The 22,855-nt window shown below is 33.0% G+C and overlaps 1 protein-coding gene across 1 annotated transcript in view; it reads right to left on the minus strand.

The window, feature by feature from the left end:
* Positions 1-22,855, minus strand: part of LOC133183250 (uncharacterized) — a 32,451-nt gene that overhangs the window by 9,091 nt on the left and 505 nt on the right. The window contains exons 2-3 of the mRNA XM_061318208.1: positions 16,269-16,353; positions 15,496-15,549 (exon numbers count right to left, since the gene is read on the minus strand). Coding sequence (XP_061174192.1) covers positions 15,496-15,549; positions 16,269-16,353 — 139 coding nt within the window. The remainder of the gene's footprint in view (positions 1-15,495; positions 15,550-16,268; positions 16,354-22,855) is intronic.

The following is a 22,855-nucleotide window of genomic DNA, read 5'->3' on the forward strand; positions in this document are numbered from 1 at the left end:
ATAAAACTTTGTAAGTTGATGCATCTTGGGTCCTCGAAAAACGTCAGCTGAAAAGTAGGGCACCATGACCTACTTTTCAATTTATATCACTCTAATTAAATATTTCGGGTACTAATTGGGTTAGCATCATCAAACTTTGTCAGTTGATGCATCTTGGGTCCTCGGAGTAAATTGACTGAAAAGTAAGTCACCGTGACCTACTTTTCAATTTATATGACTATAATTCAATATTTCGGATACTAATGGGCTTAGAATCATCTTGGGTTCTCAGAGTGTTTCATCTAAAATGTAGGTCAAGATGACGATTTGGAATTTCAAGACTTTATCTAAATATACAGGATACTTAGAGGCTTCAAATAGAAGTGATAGGTTGTACAGTTTATCAGAAGAGCGATTCAAAGCTCTTGGACCTCTTGTTAATTTTGCCACCAAACACTAAAAATGATACAATGGAAATATATGCATGAAGGACCATACTTAATTTTTTTTTAAAGATATTGGTAAATGTTTGTAAATTATTTTTGTTTATTGAATTATTTCAATTAACTGTGACTTATAATTGTACATGTAAGCCAAATGATGTTTATGACAGTCTGCAGATTTTCCATCCATAATGTCTAAAATACTGAGCATCTTCATCTTTCAAAAAATCACAATATGTCTATTTTAGACATATTTCTATAAAAAGACTGGAGAACCCATTCTCAATAATGTGTGAAATATAGTGGAGATTGGTAGAACTGTAAAAAAAAAAAATTCTACGAATTTTCTAATTGGTGTAAGATTGTCATTTTTAGCTTTATTGGGACTTACTTTTAATACTGGGTAGCTATTAAATTCAATCCTTATTATTTAATATTCCTTCACCAAGTGTAATTGATTGATTGATTACTGTTTAATGCCAAGGCATTATTATTTTAGCCATATTTCAGCGGGCACTAAGTGTGAAAAAATAACAATTTCTCCTTCAAATTGTACATAATTAAAATGTAACATCAAGCGGATCGATACGTTTTTGACTTAAGTCAGTGTAACCTAGGCAACACAGGTTATATAGTATAAACTAATTTTTTATCCAATCAAATGACGAGTAAAAACCAAAATTAAATTATATACAAGTAGACTACACTGAGATACATCACTCTGCTTATCAGTTTTTGGTTTTGATGAATGGCGTTGAAATGGTGACTAAAATTAAAAATTCCTGTCAAATTCTATCAGGAAGCCTCTTCTACTGCTTTGATCTGATTCCAAGAAGACACATAATCCTGCACATTAGATTTTAGTTTTAGATAACAGTGTTGTCATGGTAACCAAAAAAAATAAAAAAGGAAATTTCGTCAATTCTTTCAAAAGCTACTCCTATTACAGTTTTTGACCAACTGCAATCTTGACACAAAAAGAAGCTAAATAAGGATATATTTTTTTTATTTACTGTCAAGTCCAAGTGCTAGCTACTTTTCTCTTCCTTTGTTAAATAAATACCAGTAGAGCTACAGTCTCGTCAGAGACTTCTGGTTCCTTATATGCTGAGGGGTATGTTTTTGTTGATGTTTATTGCTATAAATAGAAATGGAAACCTCTACTAGTACTGGTAATTCTGCATTTCAATTAATATTGACTAGTTCTTGTAAGTCACAATATGGTTATGACAGAAAATCTGCAAATTTTCCACTTCTTATGTTTGAAATAGTGCAAGAACCTACATTTTCTAAATTATTTGACACAGGATGAAAAGCCAGGTTTCCCAAATTTGGAAACCCGATGGAAACATATGGGAATCGTGACATCAGTAGTTTCCATATAGTTTCCATTTTATGGAAACCACATAGTGGTTTCCACGTAGATTCCCGATATGGAAACAATCAACCTGTGGTTTCCCATAAGTTTCCCAATATGGGAAACCGTGGAAACATGCAGTAGTGGTTTCCACGTAGATTTCCGATATAGAAACAATCAACCTGTGGTTTCCCGTAAGTTTCCCAATATGGGAAACCGCGGAAACATGCAGTAGTGGTTTCCACGTATATTCCCGATATGGAAGCAATCAACCTGTAGTTTCCTGCATGTTTTCCAGATATGGAAAACGCGTATGCTGTGGTTTACACCTATTTTCCCGATAATAGACATTTTGGAAACGTGTATCAAAAGAATAATAAAAAAAAAACTGTTTGTGTAATTCTGTGTAATAAAATTGAACATTCTGTGACAAATAAAAGATTTTTTTAACATTTTAGTCTCGGTAAAACTCATAAAGACACGTGAATTGGAACTAGTAGTAAGAGAAGATTTAATACAACTTTTAATTTTAGAAAAATCAATCATTGCGCTAACCCTTGTAATCGCGGGCACCTGTTCTCACGTGCCACAGGTGGAGACACGTGTCGCGAAGACACCTGCGACTATGTATTTTTTGTATATTCTATGTGATTTGAGAGGGTTTTCTACCTAAGGGGAACAATGGGCTGTGGTCAAGCATGTACATACACATAGTCTCCACAAACTCAGTTTAAATTTAGGTGATAACTGCTGGCCATTGATTTGATTTAAAAAAAATAATTTAAATTATCAATAAGACCACAGAATATTGATAAAATCAGCTACATTAATTTTAAGATGTTCAATGAGAGAAGGAAAAAAAAGAATTGTATTTTATTTTTTCATTACTGATTAAAAAACAGAATTTCCTAACCGTTTAAAAATTATATATACTTTTCTATCGGTCTAGAATAAATCTAAATTCTCGTTATGTGTTAAATCATAATTCTTTTTCAAACAAATTTGTAAGTGCATAGATAAATGAAATAAAATTTCTTAATCGGTAAATAACGATTCGTCCTTGTTTGACATCAATGTAAACTTTGAATATTGAAAACGTAGAAAGAATTGTTAATTATCAACTTTGTTGCCTGCTTAATTCGCAAATTGTTTATGAGAAAGGATGCAGGTGGATCTATTATACAACATAAGAACTAAATTACTAATGTTTTGTGTGAAATTCGTATGTAGTCCTCTACAAAGACATTGATAAGATAACACAGCAGAATAATATTCATATACAAAATTAATGAGTGTTAACTAAATAACTTATTTATATATATATCTGTACACAGACCCTGATATAGTGAATGTCTTCATTTTCGCAGGGAATTACAATAATGTTGGTCTTAAATGCATACATGCACGTATATTTAATTTAGCCATTTTGTACACAAAGACCAATTAATGCTGGCTCTAAATAAAGAAAAGTCTATGATATTTATATAACATGATTTTCTTTTCCTTAAGAACAACGTCTTCTGAAGAACTGCATGCTAAGGCAATTCATTGAAGAAAAAAAATTATTGTTTTACACGTAGATGCTTAGCGAAAACTTAATATTTTTAAATCGTGTATTATGTTAAACGGAAGGTTACCCCTTTCAAATTTAAGCCCCCTCCCCTCCTTCAAAAAATGGAGAGAAAATAGTTTCTTTCGATATTTAGGTATAATGTACTGATGTGGTGATTGTCAATACTTCTACATGTACAAACATTTCTTTATGCATGCCGTCCATTTCTTGATTTTTATACCTCTACATGTACCATTACTTATTTAAAAAAAAAAAAACAAAACTGCGCTTAAAACTGTCTACTCAAACCACAGGCCTGTATAATTTCAGTATGGGGCACAAACTTTACCAGAGAGTTCTTAACTAGCAAACCTTACCAGAAATTACCAGAAAAAAGTTATATATGAAAGATACAGGGCGGTACTGGCTGAACGGCTAAAGCCACGTATATATTATACAGCCCTGCACATCAACGAGTATACACCGGGCATTATTTTCCAACAAATCAGATGATCAAATATTGACAAATTGTTACCAGTCAAGACTAAAATTCTGAGCGCAATGGACATGATTGTAGGTTACCTACAAAAATTCTGAGCTTATTTTAATTATGTGTTTCAGGTCAGTAGCAACAGTTTCAAAAGTGTGTGTGGGGGGGGGGGGGCTTCCATAAAAATCTGACAAGCCAAAAAAAAAATAATAAAAGAAGAGCATAACCTAACCATTTACTTTTACCCCCTGTCCCCCCCCCCTCCCGCATTCTACGGGCCGGTGTTTTCCAAATTAAAATACTGTTTTCCCTACCTTTGCTTAGATATTGGTTCGTTTTTTCACCTTGTGTTTACTCTCTTTTTTTTTATAAATCAATTTTCAAACCTAATGTGAAAAATTCTGATACATTATAACGGTGAGAATTATCTTAACTAAAGGCAAAGATGTTTGAAGTAAAATATAGCAAATAGAAAAAAAGTCTAGCAATTTCGTCCACTGATTATTATTGATATCAGGCTAAAATCGAAACCAAAAAAGGAGGGGGTTCAAAATAGTATCTAAAGCCGAACAAGAGAAAAAAAATCATCAAATCATTATTATTCTTGAACTGTCCTTGCTGGTAATTAAATTATTTGTCTTGATTTTCACAAGTGTATAATAGTCTAACATACCCTGATTCCTTCTACTAACTAGCAATTTTTGACACCGAACTTTTCCGTCATCACCAAAAATAAAATACTGTTCTGTATACATGTCATGTAGTTCATTTGCATGCCAAATGCAGATCGAAATTTACGGCAGATTTCAAAGGACAACATTCTTGTCACAAAATAATAAACAGCTGATAGAGAGTCATCAAACGTCTATTTTGAGGGGCGCAACAGGAAATAAGCTTTGTTTTCTATACTGCAAAAAATATGTTTAGGGACGTATGGCATGTCCACTATGCCCCCCCCCCCCCCCATTTTCTACGGTCCTCAACTAATATTCATTTTCTGACGCTTCAAATTTTAAAACATGTATACATGTATAAAGGTTTAACATCTTTCGTTGTGACATTATACATTAATCAGAATAATGAATAATTTAATGAAAAAGTAGTGGGGGGGGGGGGGGGGGTGACCGGACATTTTCTGTTCGGATGGGCACTACGTACCAAGCCCCCCCCCCCCCCCCCCCCAGTCAAATAATTTGAGGGGTCACACCAGAAACATAAAATGTCTCTGGGCACCCTCAGAAAACCTCTTTGTTTTCTGTAGTATACTAATTATCAGCAAATTTATTGAGGAACACCCGCTTTCTATGATTAGTGAAGAACTTCACTAAGGATATGAACTCATAATCACCGTAATAGGGAAATTATATTATATATAAAAACTTTTATTACCCTCTAACATAATTAACGTAAACAGGTTCCGTTTCCCATAATGCATCGCTCTGCAGAGGCTTTAATTTCATTGGTCAATTTTCACAAGGCGCCATTTTTGGAGTTCAGCAAGACGGAGATGGACTCGGGTGTAAGGTGCAAATGTGAAAAGTTAACGATGTTTTCGCCACCCAGTGTCTTTAAAACTATGAAAAATGCAATGATCAACAACCAAGGATTAGTGTACGTATATTTTTATATACTTTTTACGGTAAATAATACTAATATTGGGCAGAACAAATCTTTCCCATCGAAGACCACATTCGTTTTGACGCCATTTTGAAAAGTTTGATATCAAAGTTTTAAATATGTTAGTTTACTCATTGAAAAAACGGAAAGAGAAACTTGAATTATACAATATTTAGTGTTTTACGTTCAATCATAGATGTATAGATAGTAGACTTTGTATAGTTATAGGCCTTATGGCACCACATTTGTCTTTTTCCATGCTGTATGTTGTATGTTAACGTTTCGCCTTTGTAGATTTTTTTTAATGAAAATGAATGCTTACTATAAAAGTTCTCTCTCTCTCTCTCTATAAATAAATGAAAAGTGTATGATTTTTTTTTTCGTTGTTAAATCGGATAATAATGTTTGTACCGAATATGGTTTCTTTGTTAATACGGACAAACATATATCCGGTTTGAATACATGTGTTCTCGGAATGCAACTACTGAACTAGTTGTACTTTTGGACTTCTGGAACTTTTTATGATGTAACGACAAGGTAAAAATGAATTATTTCTCCTACTAAATTACGATTAAGTCATCAATATTTAAACAAAAAGTGTCCGCAATCTCAACTTATCAGATTATTCACGAAGGACATCATCGTCGATGGAAATTTAAACAGTTAAAAGAGAGAGTTCTGACTATTGTAAGCCGCCTTTATTTGGCAGATAAAATTAGAAATTATGAAGAATCATTAGAACAATTAAAATAGATTGTCTGTAACTAGAGTACATATACATCTTACAAAGTCATAACACAACCCTTATTCATATGCATAATGATGATATGTATAGGGAAAATGTATTGGTTTGTAAGTACTGTCTATAATAATATAACAACTGTTTAACAATCTAGTGATAGATTGTAAATTGAAATAGATTACTGTTCAAAAGAGAAAATTTCTCATGTGTGACCTGCTGAGAGATTTACTGAAAATGTTAAAAATAATAAGCCTACAAGATGTACAAATATCGATCATGTTTGATAGTATTTCAAGTAATGCAAATGAATCATCTGAGTAACAATCATCAGTTATTGATGGTGGTCACAACATCATAGAAGTCTAATGGTAAAAATAAGTGAATCCTCATTTGTTTGAAATTTTTGTTTGATATATGTTGTATGATAACGATAAATTTTTGTTCGTTTATTTTATTCCTCCCTGGTAGTTGTTGAAGTTTTGGCCATTATTAAAAATACTTTTGTTTGATCAGATGTACTCAGGGTTGTCTCTAAGACAGAAATTTCCCCAACTATAATGATGTAAATAATCCCCCGGTTATTTCGATATTCCTCCTAAACTCCCCAGTAAGGGAGGAACCCCAGTTCCCCTTCTATGTTTTAAATGTCCCCTTCTATTTCAATTCTTAGGGACAACCCTGTGTACTTCGACCCAAATTTTGTAAAATAGGTAAGTAGGTAGGTAGATTTTTTTTTTTTGGCAGTATCTAACAAATTGATTTTTTGTCATACAAAAACACAGAATAAGAAATTTATTGATGTTTCATTACACACTGGACAGCTAGACAGGTTTAATATTTATTGCTCTCGTTAAAACAAGTGTCTTGGAGAAATTATAAACCTCAACTTTATAATGAAACAAACTTTATTTCCCTGAAACAAAAAAAAAAAAAAAAATGAAGTAAAATTAAAATACTTAAAAAAATGATTGAGTAGGGGTGATTTTGATGGATCTTTTGGAGTACATCAAACAAATCAATCATAGCTTACCTGAGCCAATGGCTCAAAAGGGCTTTTCTGATCAAAATTTGTCTGTCGCTGTCATTGTCTTAAACTTTTCACATTTGAATCTTCTTCTCAAGAACCACAGGGCCAATTTCAATCAAACTTGGTACAAAGTATCCTTGGGTAAAGGGGATTCAACTGTATTTAAATGAAGGACCATATCTTCTTCTAAGGGGAGATAATTACAAATAAATGAAAAATTAATGGCATCATTTAAAATCTTCTTTTCTGGAACCACTGGGCCAGGAAAAATTAAACTTATTTGGAAGCATCCTCAGGAAGTGTAGATTCAAATTTGTTTAAATCATGACCCCCGGGTGTAGGGTGGGGCCACAATAGATGATCAAGTTTTACGTAGGAATACATAGGAGAAAATCCTCTTCACTAGAACCACTGTATCAGGAAAGATGAAACTTATGTTGAAACATCCTCAGCTAGTGTAAATTCAGGTTTGTTCAAATCAAGACCCCCGGGGTAGGACGGGGCTCCAATGAAGGATGGAAAAATTTTAGAAATTTCTTCTATTCAAGAACAGCAAAGCCATGATTTGTCATATTTATATGGAAGCATCTTCAGGTAGTGTAGATGCAAGTTTGTTCAAATCATGACCCCCATGGGTAGGATGGGGCCACAATCGGCGATCAACATTTTACTAACAATACTGATACATAGGAAAGATCTTTAAAATTCTTCTCAAGACCAATATAGTCAAAATTGGTCATAATAATATAAAAGCATCCTGAAGTAATGTAGATTCAATTTATTCAAATCATGACACTCCCCCCTCCCTCCCCAGGAGAATAAAGGGGCCATAACAGGGGATCATAGTTATACAGTAAAACTCATTTAGTACGAACACGGATATTGTGAATTCATGGATATAGCAAAGTTTTCTTGGATCCCCAGCTAAATAAATTTTACTAATTCCTTATATGGATATAACAAATTAAGGATATAGCGAAGTAATTTCACAGGTCCCAGTGACTTTGTTATAACCGAGTTTTACTGTAAAAAGGAAGAAAAGGAATATATCAATAAAAATTTACTTCTTAAGAACAGCAATGCTAATATGTATCATATTAATTCAAAAGCATCCTTCGAAAGTATAGAATTCATAACCCCCCCCCCCCCCCCCCCTGAACCACTTTTATATTTAAACTTTTAAATACAGAACTGATTTATGCTTTTTCCTACCCAAAGTGCTCAGGTGAGCAATGTGGCCCCTAGGACTCTTGTTTATTGTTGGTCTTATAAGTGAAATCAGAATGCAATACAGTGTAGTAACTGTACATAATATATTCTTTCAGAGAGAAGAAAATTGACATTAAAGGAGAACCAGTAACTAAAGATGTATGATGAATCAAGATGTGATCATGTGGTAAGTGGTAATAAATTCAATCATAAATAGGCATGTATGACAATTGCATTAAAAGAAAAGATCTTGATTCCAATTTTAATTGGAATGTTGAACTACCAGCTGCAAACTACAACAGGTTAGGCATAATAAAAAAAAAATGTTTGTTTACGGTTACTCCCCCCCCCCCCCCCCCCCCAACCCAATATCTAATAGCCAACCCAAATTTTTTTTTGTTGTAAAAATTCATAAGTCACTCATTCGTCAGTTTAACTTTTACATGCATCTTAATCTACCTACCAACCCTATTTTATTTCAGCATGTAACAGTAAACAAACATATTTTTTTGTTTGGCCTTATGAAATTGTATGGCTTGGAGTCTTTTTCACTTCTCAATAAAATTTTCTGTCTGGATGATGTCTAGCACAATATACACCATGCAGTGAGGATTTTAGTTCACCCGAGCTAAAAACTCGAGTGAACTTTTCTGATACCTTTTGTTTTGTCTTTTGTCCATCAAACTGTCAATCCATCAGTGAGCTTTTCACATTTTCAACTTCTTCTCAAGAACCACTAATTTTAACCAAGGTTGACACAAAGTAAGGATATTTTAAATTGTACAGAGGAAGCCCCCTCCCCCCCCCCTTCACCCCAAGGGGAAATGATCAACTCTTAGATATTATTGATATGATCATTGTTGAGCAACTTATAATTTTGTAACCTGTAGACTTTATTTTAAGAATAATGAATATTTGTTTAAGAGTCCTTTTCTCAAGGTTCAAAGTTCAACTAAAATTATTTTGTGATACATGTATTTGAGGATTCGAGATATCAGGAGTAAAATATTTAAAGAATACTTCCAAATTACTTCGACATATCTATGGTATTCAAGATGCCAAAGTTCAACTGTATGGCTATTCTAAAGTAGTAAATATTATAACTTACTAAAACTTTCTAACATTGAAATATGTTAAATAAAACAAGACAAAAAATGAAAAATAAAAATTTACTGATTTCTGGCTGGTCAGTATTTTGATGACTGTAATTTCTAAAATATTCAATGAAACACTTTGAAGCTTTAACTGTAGGTATATGTTAACTAAATATACTGTAAGATAATATTTATAAATGAGAAGTTTTGAACAAACATTACAACATTCATGTATGTAAATTGGGGGTAAAAACTGGTTATTGGTAATGGCTATCGCCTTAAATTTCAATGACATAAAACAAGATTTAGAATGCAGGTAAATAATACTAGTATGTGTCTGTACATATGATATAGCATATAGAACTTGTACTGAATCTTGATTAGCTAAATCTTGAATGGCTGATATGTTGGTCGTTTTTGATGAAATTTAGATTATTTGTATGTAAACTGAGTGTACATGCAATATGAAATTATTCATAAGGTATTAAACATGATTAAAACATGTGTATGCAATGCAACATATGATGAATTCATATTGACTTGCATGGATGTAGCTTAACATGTATGTGCATTGTTTTTTTTAGGGTTTTGTTCTGCAGATGCCATGAGATAATCTGTCTGTCCATCTGATATCACTTGTCCTGAGTATATTTTTTCTCCTCTTAGCCCAATCTCACTCAAATGTAACTCATAGAGTGCCTGTGGGTGGAGGGTAGAAAGTGACCTTGGACCAATTATCAAGGTCAAAGGTCAGTATCAAAACACACTACATATCTTTATTTAAAGTCCTTGTTCAGAGCATAATTTTTCTCCCTTGGTATGATCTTGCTTGTGTGCCATGGGATGAAGGGTTTTTAGTGATCTTTAACAAAATTTCTATGTCAAATGTCAATAAGAAAAAAAAAGAGCACATTTCTCTCCAATTCACTCAACTAAAAGCAGTGTTCTACATGTACGAGATGGTCATATTCTCAATCTTACCTGCTTTAATATTAATCTGGCTTAAAATCTTACTATGTAATGTTCATTATTCGGATTTCATGTCATTAAATTAAAAGACTGAAACTAATTATAATCACTGATATTGGTACATTAAAGGACATTGAGTGATCTTGTAAGATTTCTAAATAATATTCAAGCATACAATTCTTACATCAAATAATAATTTTATATGAAAATATATTGCAGATCGCAGATGATGTGAAGAAAATACAAAGGAAGCTGATGTTGAAAGAAGTAAAGAGTATTTAAAGAAGTTTTTATGAATGGACTTAGATGTGAAAGACTTTTTCATTGTGTACCAAGATATATGATTTTATTTATTTTGATATCATTTTCAAATAATGTTTTTGCACATCAAATGAATTATTAAACATATGATTTGATAATGCTTTTTCCTTTTTATACATTTTCTTGATAGATTTTGAAAAGAAAATACAGTTTACCAAGGAAATTAATAATATATATTTTGATTTAAACCTGCTGTTCTCTTTTCACATTCTAGACAAGAAAGATTAACCATGGAAAATACAGGGATCCTTGAGCTTCCAGTTGCTTGTCAAACATTTTTCGAAATTGAAATGCTCAACCTACCCTGTAGTTTCCATGGTATGGAAACTATTACACCACAATTACACATTGCTTCCCGTCTCAGAAAAATAAGGGAATCTTGAAGTTTCCCTGTAATTTCCTTTTATGAGACACCAGATAATTCCACCAAGTTTCCATCACATGGAAACCGCTACGCTCCAATTCCATATAGTTTCCTGAGTCATGGAAACTTGAGGAATCACGAGGTTTCCTCTAGTTTCCGTTCATGGGAAATCTGAGGATTCCATCAAGTTTCCATTCCATGGAAACCACTACGCTCCGATTCCACATAGTTTCCTAATTATGGAAACCAGTGGAATCTTCAGGTTTCCAATTACGGGAAACTACATGGAGGCTCAGGAAACTTCAGGTTTCCTGAGGTTTCCGTGGTTCGGGATACCTTATGGAATCGGAGCGTAGTAGTTTCCGTGGTACGGAAACTTGACGGAATAACCTGGCATCCGCTGCGGAAACCACTAGGAAACATGATGTAAACATGAGGTTTCCATGTGGTTTCCATATAGTTTCCCATGACGGGAAACTGCTTATTTCACCCAGTGTGAGATACTGTAAAATCATTAAATTTTGTGGGTGTTTTATGGCATAGAGAGACCCACAAATATATGTCCTCCACGAAATGTAAAATTCAGATATATATCAACCAAGCTTTTCTTCATTCACAAAGAAAATCCCCTTCACCAACTCATTTTTTCTTCAAACCACGAAAAAATAACCCCACGAAAAATAGGTGATCTTACACATGTTTACCCCTTTATCCCGTGGATATCACTCATTGGATTTTTTTTTTGATATCCCACAGTAATGACGTCACAATGCGTTTAAGCGTGAGAGTGGAGAAGTAAAATGAAGTAGATTCCTATATAAAAACAGTGTAAAACATTGATTGTGATGTATAAAACATAGGATAAAAAGAATCTCCCATGATTTGTGGTTGGATATGAATTCTATCCAACTCGTTGTGAGTTTTTTATCCCCTCGCTAAGGCTCGGGAGTAAAAAAACCACACAACTGGTTGGATAAAAATCATATTCAAGCACAAACCATGGGAGTTCCTATATATACATTACATATATTTTTAGTTTATTGTTACTGTAGTAAAAAATGGTGAGCCCATGCTCATTAATGTGTGAAGTGTTGTATGACCACATGCACTTGAAGATGGCATATTTTGGAGAGCAATGTTATTTTAAATATTTTTGTGAAGGTTGTAATTGGGGGAAATTTTCATTTTTTCTCATATGCTGAGACATATGTATTTTTAAGTATTTGGTGTTATAAATAGAAATGGAAATAATCTCCGCAGATTATTTTGCATTTTAGCTAATGCTCTCTTGTTCTTGTCAGTCACATTAAATTAATAATAGTTAGTCTGCAAATTGAGCATCCCTTATGTTAGAAATAGGGCAAAAATCTATATATATTTCCTTGATTATTTGCACTATGTCTATTTTTAGACATACACGTATGTTGCTATAAATAGAAATCGAAACCTCCGCTGATTATTCTGCATTTCAGTAAATGCTTTCCTGTTCTTGTCATTCACCTTTTGTCAATAACAGTTAATAATAGTTAATCGGCAAAATTTCCATTCCTAGTGTACGAAAATCTATATTCTCTTGATTTTTTGCAATATGTCTATTTTTAGACATGTGTTGCTATAAATAGAAATTGAAACCTCCATTGATTATTCTGCATTTCAGTTAATGCTCTCTTGTACTTGTCGGTCACCTGATGTCAATAACAGTAAATAGCAGTTAGTCTGCAAATTGTCCATCCCTAATGTAAGAAACAGTGCAAAATTCTACATTTCTTCCATAATTATAAAACGTTTGTTACTATAAATAGAAATGGAAACCTCCGCTTATTATTCTGCATTTCAGTTAATGCTTTCTTGTACTTGTTGTTCCCCTTATGTTATTAACAATTAATAGCAGTTTGTCTGCAAATTGTCCATCCCTAATGTGAGAAAATAGTGCAAAATTCTACATTTTCTTGATAATTTGCAGAATGTCTATTTTTAAACAATTGTTACTATAAATAGAAATGGAAACCTCCGCTTATTATTCTGCATTTCAGTTAATGCTTTCCTGTACTTGTCAGTCACATTATGTCAGTTACAGTTTATGACAGTTAGTATGCAAATTGTTCATCTCTAATGTGAGAACTAGTGCAAAAATCTACATTTCGTCGTTAATTTCCCATGTGTCTAATTTTAGACATTTGTACTATTTATAGAAATGAGAGCCTATCCTCAATAATGTGTGAGTTATTGTATTATCCCATGTTCTAATTGATGAAATATTGGTGATAGCAGTATGTTTATCACTTATGTTTTAGTGGAGCTTCTAAATGATAGAAAATAGTCATTTTTACACATATTATGAGACATGTCTATTTTAAGGCATTTGAAGCTATAAATAGAAAACGGAACTCCCTTCAAATAATATGCATAGTAGTTATTGGTGTCCAGTTTCTGTCATTAACATATTGACTTTTACAGTATATTTCTTAAATACCTACCAATGGCATCTTAAACTCTGCCCAAATTTGATTTTTTAGATTTTTCTGAAATATGTCTATTTATAGATACATGTTACTAAAAATAGAATTGAGATCCCACTCCAATTTTTTCATGAGGTGACACTCCTAATTCTGAAGTATAAAACACACATAAGATTTGAAAAATTTCCGTAGACAATTTTTTTTATTTAACTTTAAAGTTCTCAAAAAATACCAAATTTCCCATTTTTCACATTTTCAGAAACAATGTCATTTTACAGGACCTTTTTCTTAGAGTGGGAATAATTCTGGAATAACCGATTATATGCCCTGTATACCTTAAAAGTTGATGTTTTCTTATGATACAATGATTTGTGTTTGAGTTTACTACATAAAGACAAAAATGCATTTACATTTCCTCAATTTTCATGTTTTTATTTGGTCAAAAAGGGCCAAAAATGGCCAAATTCAATTGACCCGTCTCCATGGCAACCGGGTGCACGTGTGAAACTTCTAACACCATATTTCCTAGTTTTGTGCCAAGATGCACCTATGGTGCAAATTTCATCAAAATCGGAGAGATGTCGTTTCCAAGCCCTATAGTAAATTTTTTGGTGCTTACAGAGAATGCATGTTAAGTCAATGCATTGTACTACTAATTGGTGTAAAGGTGAGCTTGAGATTTGAAATGAATCTTTCCATGTTTTCAGCTCGCAGAAAAAAATACCAGAAATTTTATCCAACAATAAGACAGAAATATATGTCCAAAATGTACATTATTAATTAATGAATTTGGCTGTTTTTTTATTCTACCATATTAAACATTATGTTAAACATACCAGTGAATGCACAATAAATATTCTCGACTAGTTACTTCCCTAGCGTGGTGCAGTGGTTAGAGTGTTTGCTCTACAGTCGCGGAGTAAGGAGTTGATCCTTACAACGTGGGTTCGAATCCACTGAGTGACACATCCTTCGGATGAGACCGTATAAACCGAGGTCCTGTAGGTGCTGGCACGAAAAGATCCTCACAGCACAAAAGCCGTATGTGCCAAGTATAGGTCTGAATTTGCAGCCCTGCCACGGTAAGCGGTGGCGTCTCAATATGAGTGAAAAATTCTCAAAGGGATGTTAAACAAACAATCAAAATTACACATATCACAAAAAAGGTTAATACATGTAATTAAAGTAGGTGCATTTATAATATAATTTAATTATAAGTTACAGTAGTATTAAATTATAATACACATATAAATGTAAAATGAATGTCTATGTTATATTAACATTTATTAAACATCACAGTTTCCTTACTTAAACATAGGTTGATGACAAATGGTTCATTTAACTTTTACAGATATACACGTGTATGCCACAATTAAAACAGCAACACAAACAATTGCCAATGGCATTCTATAAAATTACAATAAACTAATTCATGGGGCATTTCAATCTGTGTAAGTCACTTCACTCAAAGTCCCTAGATTAGTATTATGTCTTTACTGATTCTTTCCTATGTTAAATTAGATGTTACATATATGAGAATTCCCTAGAAATTGCTGTGAATGACTAATCACCAATTTGTCATGCATAAGCAAAGTGAGCTAATCCCTGCTTCGAAAATTGCATCGGTGCATAAAAATAATTTTGAAAAAGTATATCATTGAGGGATTTAGCAAGAGTCCAGTTTCCCTTGACCAAGACTATTTCCCCAAGCTTTGACTTGAAAAATAGTCCCGGCCTTGAGGAAACATGCTAAATCCCTCAATGATATACTTTAACTACATATTAAAATAAAAATTAACAAGGCAGTAAATTTAATCTTATAACATAACTGATGACTGATGCTAGAACTCAATTCTTAATTGTAAAACCAACCTGTAGCACGCCTTGATGTGGCCTAGAAGATCACTCTTGGATGTAACATTCAACCTGTCAATTAAATTTTAATTAAAAAAATCAAAGTAAAAGTAGCTTTTGTTTCATTCTTATTTTCTGAATCTCCAGAATTACTTATCATAAAAGCAGTAAAGACTCTGAAATAAAGTCGCATGTATTGTGCAAATCTTGACAACAAATCTGCTCCAAATTTGTAACGTGTCATTGAACTTTCAAAATTGAATACCGTTCGTTATCTTCATATTTCATGCATATGTCTTTCAACTTCTGCCTTAATTATTCTCAAAATTCTTGTTAATCATAAGGTATAGTTTAAAATTAAAAGCATACGCAAGATTAATTTGAAGAACTTAAAAGAGTTTATGCCTAAATAGCAAGCAGAAATGTATGTATGTTTATTTATAAGTAAAATCTTAGAACCCTGTTGAGAATCCAATCCCTCTTGAGAGCCAATACGTAATGAAAATTAAATTTTAATTAATTTACACAGTCTGACCTCACATATAATTCTTTCAATAGAAAATTATACTAATGACTGCATTAACTTTTAATTCATTCTAATACATGTATATATGTTCATGGATACTAAGATAAAGAGTCTTTTGAACAAAATTCAGACCATTTTGTATGTCGTTATTTTGTTCGAGGTTGAATTGACTCAGCAGTTGCCCATGGAAGTCAAGAAAACAACGGTATGATAAAACTAACATCTGAAAAACTTTAATCCAAAAAATTTAAAAGCCATTGCACACCTGTCAAAAGCTTTCTTGTAAACTTTGGCCAGCTCAAATAGTCTTCCAATCTTCCCATCCATCAGCTGCGACACTCCATCAGGTTCTGTAATCAAAGATTAAAGTCAACAAATATATTTAATCCCATCTAAATCTATGATAAATGTTTTAAACTTAACATCTTTTTCAGGGGCCCTCAATGATTCTTTTGTTTAACATCTAAGAAAAAAATATTCTGTATTGGATTAAACAACTGTATATCCTATGTGTCGGATCTATTTTATAGATACAAGGTCAAGGATTGAATTTTATATGAAGCACAAAAAAATGACCAACGACACGAACAATTAATCAAAGTACTGAAAGTACTGAAAGCCGGGCTTTAATATGTTCGAGTGTATTGTCTAATCCTGAATTAGTACATATTTTAAAATCTTTCTTTCTGACCATTGATATTTAACAGGTCGAGTTTGTATGATTATAATTAACAATAACCCGTCTACCAATAATTAAAATTTACGGTCCAGAACCCAACGTTAAGACCCCAGGATAGGACTTGGTGATATTTTTAATGAAAATACATTTATACCTTTCTAAACATTAAGCTCACAGTGCACTTTGAGTGGTTTTGCTGATTCATACAGGCACATATATAGTATCGGAGGTGCTAGGGGTGTCACCATTTTTCAAACATAAACTTTTACAATGGACAATGTACATTGAAAGGTTGATTGACTCTTCGCAATCAAATTTAAATTGGAACTTTCAACTCACTCTTCGTAATATAAACCAGGTATTTATCACGAGCGACGAACAGATTTACTAAAAGCAAAATGGATAGTCTAATTTTAATTAGATTGTACCCATCATTTTTTTGTAGCATATTAAAAGTACGGTAATTTGGTAATGAATTAATGAAATTCGAAATGTGAAAGTAAGTTGTAGCCCACCCCTACTCCTTCTCCAACGGAATAGGATTTTTTGGGTTTGGACAATTCTCCTTTTTCTGATAATGATACTACATGCCTGTATTAATCAGAAAAGAAATATTCTTTATTTTTGGTCCTCTAGGAAACCAGCTGCACGAAAATTATAATTATCTAATCTTTATGACATGAATATGAGTCTAGTTCTAGTTCCAGGTTCGGCCATAATGGTCATTGTCTGAGAAAATCATGATGTATTCAGGTCTTTATGGCTCGTACATAGATGGCTCTTCATTCTGAACAGGAAGTTTTGAAGCAAAGACTAACCAACTTTTTATGAAAAATTATAATGTGTTGTACTTAGATAAAGACTAATGAACATTATTTTTTATATGTTGTTTTCTTTTAATTATATATTAACATAAACGATTTTTATTTCCCAGCACCCTTGAGAGCTTGCATATGTTTTAAGACCATTTTTTTTTTTTGGAATGCGCGCGCACGCTCAATATACTGTAAAGCGCTTTGGGAGCACATGCGAGATGAATCCAATTAAGGTGAGAAGTCTCGAACAAAATTTTCACATTCAAAATATACCATTGACTTTTCACTAAAAATTTGATCTGAATTTGTAAGCATAAAAATTTTCGACGCTAAATTGATTGTTAAATGGGTATAAATAATTTATATATTATACATAAACATATTCACATGAAATTTCTATCTTAAAGTTTACATTTTTATTTATTTATATTCCATGCTTCACAGGATATAAATCTTTATCCCAGTCATTTAAATCAATACTATTAAATTAAAATATTAACCAGATGGAATCGCATTGTTTATTTCATATTATGAAAGAAAAGAAATAGTTTTGAACTTCATTTACATCACCTTTACACAAGATCTTAGTCGCCCGCGTGGCGCAGTGGTAAGAGCGTCTGCTCTAGAGTCGCGAAGTAAGGAGTTAATCCTTACGTCTCGGGTTCGAATCCCACTGTGGGACGTGGAGACCGGTCCTTCCGTTGAGACCGTATAAACCGAGGGCCCGTGTCGCAATAGGTGCTTGCACGAAAAAGATCCCTCACTGCTCAATGGCCGTAAGTGCCGAGTATAGGACAAAAGGGAGCTCTCCACCGTCAAGTGGTAGTGTCTCCATATGAGTGAAAAAATTCTCGAGAGGGACGTTAAACAACATACAAACAAACAAACACAAGATCTTTACCATCATAAGGATTTTTGTTCGAAATTATTTATTAGAAAGGAGAAAGTTATTTTAATTGCATTCAGGGTTATCGAAGTAATACCGTATTTTCAAACCCTTTTCTTTAAACGCATTCAAATCTTAACTTTTTTATTTGAGTAGTAATATATATATTGAAAACATTTCAGCATTACCAGTATTACAACTGTAAGATTAATCTTCATGAATATTTACATACATACATCATTAGGCTAAAAAAAATTTGTTTGTTTCCGGTTATACCCGACTGACCTCCTACACATTTTTTTTCAGAAAATTACGAGTATCCGTAACTGTCTCTTTGTTTTACGAATTCGTAATGGCGGCGCACTTGTTTGCTGCAAGTAGTCGGTGTTCGCTGTTATTTTATGCCGTTAATATAATAATAAAATCATCATCTTTTTGCAATTATTTTGAAAGGAAAATTTTAATAAATTGTCTCATGTTAAGCCGTTTTCACAAGATCAACCCTGAAAATATCAGCAGGAATTAACACGGTATCGTACCAAATTACATCTGATAAATGACCACCGATGTTTTTAAAATTCATTATTACATTAAATTTCTTGCCATTCAAGACACCTTAACGCTATACTGATCTTAAAAAAAAAAAACAATTACAGATATCACGACATTGTCAGTGGGCTTACTGTTTATACATGCATCACGGACGTAAATAAATATAGGTCAGACTAATTATACTATAATATCAGTAAACGAACAAATTGTCATACATTTTTTTTAAATTCTACCAATAACATATGGCTAGTGAGGGGAATATATAAGTCATTTGTTTTATTTAATGTCACTAATTTAAACATTTAAGGTAACTAATTTTAACTTTTAAGAAAACAATTAATTTTTTTACAAAAAATGTTTGCCTGTCAATTGCCAAACTTTTTTTTAAAAGAATGTTGAACCATATGGTTTGCTGATTTTTCTTTAGATAGATTTGAATTAGAATTTAATGTTAAAAAAAATTAAATTCATATTGGTTTAATAATTTATGTAATTCATAGTTAAAGAAATGCACATATTTTTAGAGATATTCTTAAAGTTTCAAACAAACACTACTTTTATCGCCGACTAGATACACCAGATACACCATGTACAATTGTCATGCGACCTAATTCAGGCATAACGCACTTTAATTCTTTAAACTCCAATTTACTTATCTACAGGTATTTATTTGCTGAAAGACAAAACAGAGAATATAACCACTCACATAACATCGACGAAAACGATATGAAATATAGGCAACCTGTCGAAAAGCCCGCGCTTATTGAAAATAGTTCGCTTACAATATGCATTCAGTAGCGTATGTGCACAAATTGTTATATCACGGTAATAATAAACTAAATATCTAATTCCTCTTTCAATTTAATTCTCAAACAAAAATATTGATCAATAAACAATTCCGTAGATTGAGATGTAAAAAATATTTGTTTAAGTATCGTCTTTCAATGTGACTATTTTGTTTATCGGAAGCGTCTGCTTTGACGCTGTTAGGCTTTTTGTTTACTTTTCTGAACATGTGCTATTTATGGTAAGGCAGTCGATCACGATGCCTACAGCCAGGACTTTGCTTTCAGCAAAGCCCGGCTAATACCAAAGCCCGGCTAAAAACTGTCAAATTTTCGAGACGCCCTGTCCCTTCCTCAGGACAAAGAAAAAAGTTATATGGAGTCATAAAAACAAAAGAAATACAGAAAAAATAACAATAAGCAATATAACTACTCTACCAAACACTATATATTACGATGTTACATGTTTATGTATCCAATCCATCTGATACATTTACATTTTCAGACAAAGTCTCAAGATCCTTTTCATATTCAGCCCATCGTCTAGCGTATATTTAGCCCATTGTCTAGCGTAATCTGGATGTAACCAAACGTTAGTATGTTTAGACATGGATGTACTGTGTATGTTAATTTCAAATTATCCTCGCCAGGTTGCCAAGTATTTGTATTTTTTGTCCATTAATTAAATATATAAATTTCTTACTTATTGTGCACTAGACCTGGATCTGTATAGACTGTAAACAGGGGCTTGCACTACACGCACCAATGTGTTATACCTTACACCGCACTAGATGGATTAATGTTAGAAAGGAGACCAGATTATGCTAGGTTTACATCATGTGAAGTTCTACACATGCACATTCACAGTTTGGGGAACTGAGACAAAGCTGTTAGCAATGAATTTGTCTTGGTAATGTTTGTCAATTAAAAGTCTTTTTACATTCATGGTTTTAACATGGTAGGATTCTTATCTGTTAAACCACGGCGCAATCCGTATCACCAACCCTTTTCCACATAAGTTTTTATTTTTCTCTGTAATTTTAAAATGGAAATTACTAGTACTCGACAATAATAATTAAAAAACATATTATATACACATAATGTGTTGACTGGCTCTATCACGCCACAGTTGAGTCTCATCACTTTGGTTTTCTCAATGTTTATTCTGAGTCCAGCATGACTAGCAGTTTCGGTGAGTTTTTGTGTCTTTTGTTGGATGTCCCGAAATTTTTAGGAAAGTAGAGCAAGATCATCTGCGAAGTCTAGATTTTCAAGTTTTGTTGTGAAATTCCACCTTATTTCTGTTGGTTCCATTTCTGTAGTTCTCATTCTGAAATCTATAACCAACAAAAATAGGAATCCGCTTAAGTTTCGTTATAGCCTTGATGATTTTTTCCTTTCCGTATGGGGCTTGTATCTATTTCTTCTGCTAGTTGTCCTTTGTTTTCAGCTTCTAATGGGTGTTCAGGTTGTGGGCGGTTTAATATTTCTTGAAAGTGCTCTTTCCACCTTTTTTTCTTTCATCTTGGTTAGCGCTGCTCAGGATCTTGCCCTCTTTGTCCTTTATTGCTGTTGTCATGCCTTTCTTCTCATTATTTAATACTCTAGTTATCTCATACACTGTGTTCATGTGTCCATTACTTGCTGCTCTTATTGCTTCTGTCATCATGTCTTCTATCCACTTTCTCCTGTCATTCCTTATGCTTCGTTTTACCTCTCTGGCTTTAATTGAATATTTCTTTCTTAAGCTTCTTTTTAACCTTTCTGATTTGCTGTTTGTAAGTTGGAGTTTTAGCTGCTTCCTTTCTTCTACCACCTTCCAAGAGTATCTACTTATCCAAGATTTTTGTCCCTTTTCATTTACTCCAAGTATGCTGTCTGCTGTCTCGTTGTAACCTTTTATCATACTTTCCCAGATGTCTTCAACACTTTCCCATTCTTCTAGCACTTGGAATCTATTTTTGAGCTGCAGCGTGAATGCCCTCCTTTCTCTAGCTGTTGTAGTTTTATGACATCATATTTCTTTCGATCTGCATTTTGCTTTTGTTTCTTCAATTTTCTTCTGATCTTACTCCATATCAGTTCATGATCACTGCTTGCATCAGCTCCTCTCATCGCCCTTGTATCTGAGATGAATGTTCTGTGTTGCTTTGATATAAGCATGCACATGATCAATTTGGTTTTCGGTCTTTTCATCAGGTGAGATCCAGGAGATCTTGTGTCTTGGCTTATGAGGAAATATTGTTCCCGTAATCACTAAGTTGAAGTTGTTAATCTCGCACATATCCAATAGTCGGTCTCCGTTTAAATAAATCATAAGCAAAAATAAGAATTTCATTATACTTGACTGTGCACAGGGTATCACAACGGTCCTACGGCGCAAGACCAGAACGTCTGGGTTTTATCTGGGAATATTCGGGTATTATTTCGGAATATAAATATTAAATAGATACGGTTGGGGTAAAAATTATCAGATTTTTAATTCATTATCTACTAGGCCTATGTCGTGTCATTTGTAAAATTTCAAAGAATTTGCTTAATTTTTGGCAGTTTTCCGAGACTTTGAAATTGGGAAGTGGTAAACGCAAAACGACGACGTTTGATGACGTTACGGCGCACCGGAGAGCAGTTTTTTTTTCAGTAATGACGCCTCTCGAGATTTTAAATGATAACAGAATATTATAAAATATGAAAATATCGCCAAAGCATTAGAATACAGTGGAATGGGCATTTTTTTTTAAACGGGAGCCTTTTGATCGAGCCCCCCCGGTTGATCAAAACGTTCAGAGAATCAGCTATTAGCAATAAAGAAATACGCTTTTAATGCAGACCGTCGAAAAAAAGAATGCCTATTTAGTTCAGTGAAAGTGAGAGTACTTTCCATAACTTACTAATACAAGTTTTGCAATACAACACATGACATAAAATCCCATATTTTGTATATTTGAGCATATAACTCTGAAATTTGCTCTGTATATTTGAAAAAATTTACTAAAGAGTAGTAATAAATAAATAGAAAGCAGTGTTGACTGTTGATTATTTTTCACTCTAGACAACGTGTCCATGAATTTACAGGACAACCCTCCAATAATGTACTCATAATTTGACCATACTGATATAACTGTAAATGCCCTT

Source organism: Saccostrea echinata, unplaced genomic scaffold, assembly GCF_033153115.1.
Source record: "Saccostrea echinata isolate AGI-Se365-2 ecotype Australia unplaced genomic scaffold, CSIRO_AGI_Sech_v1 ptg000009l, whole genome shotgun sequence".
Taxonomy (NCBI): Eukaryota; Metazoa; Mollusca; class Bivalvia; order Ostreida; family Ostreidae; genus Saccostrea; species Saccostrea echinata.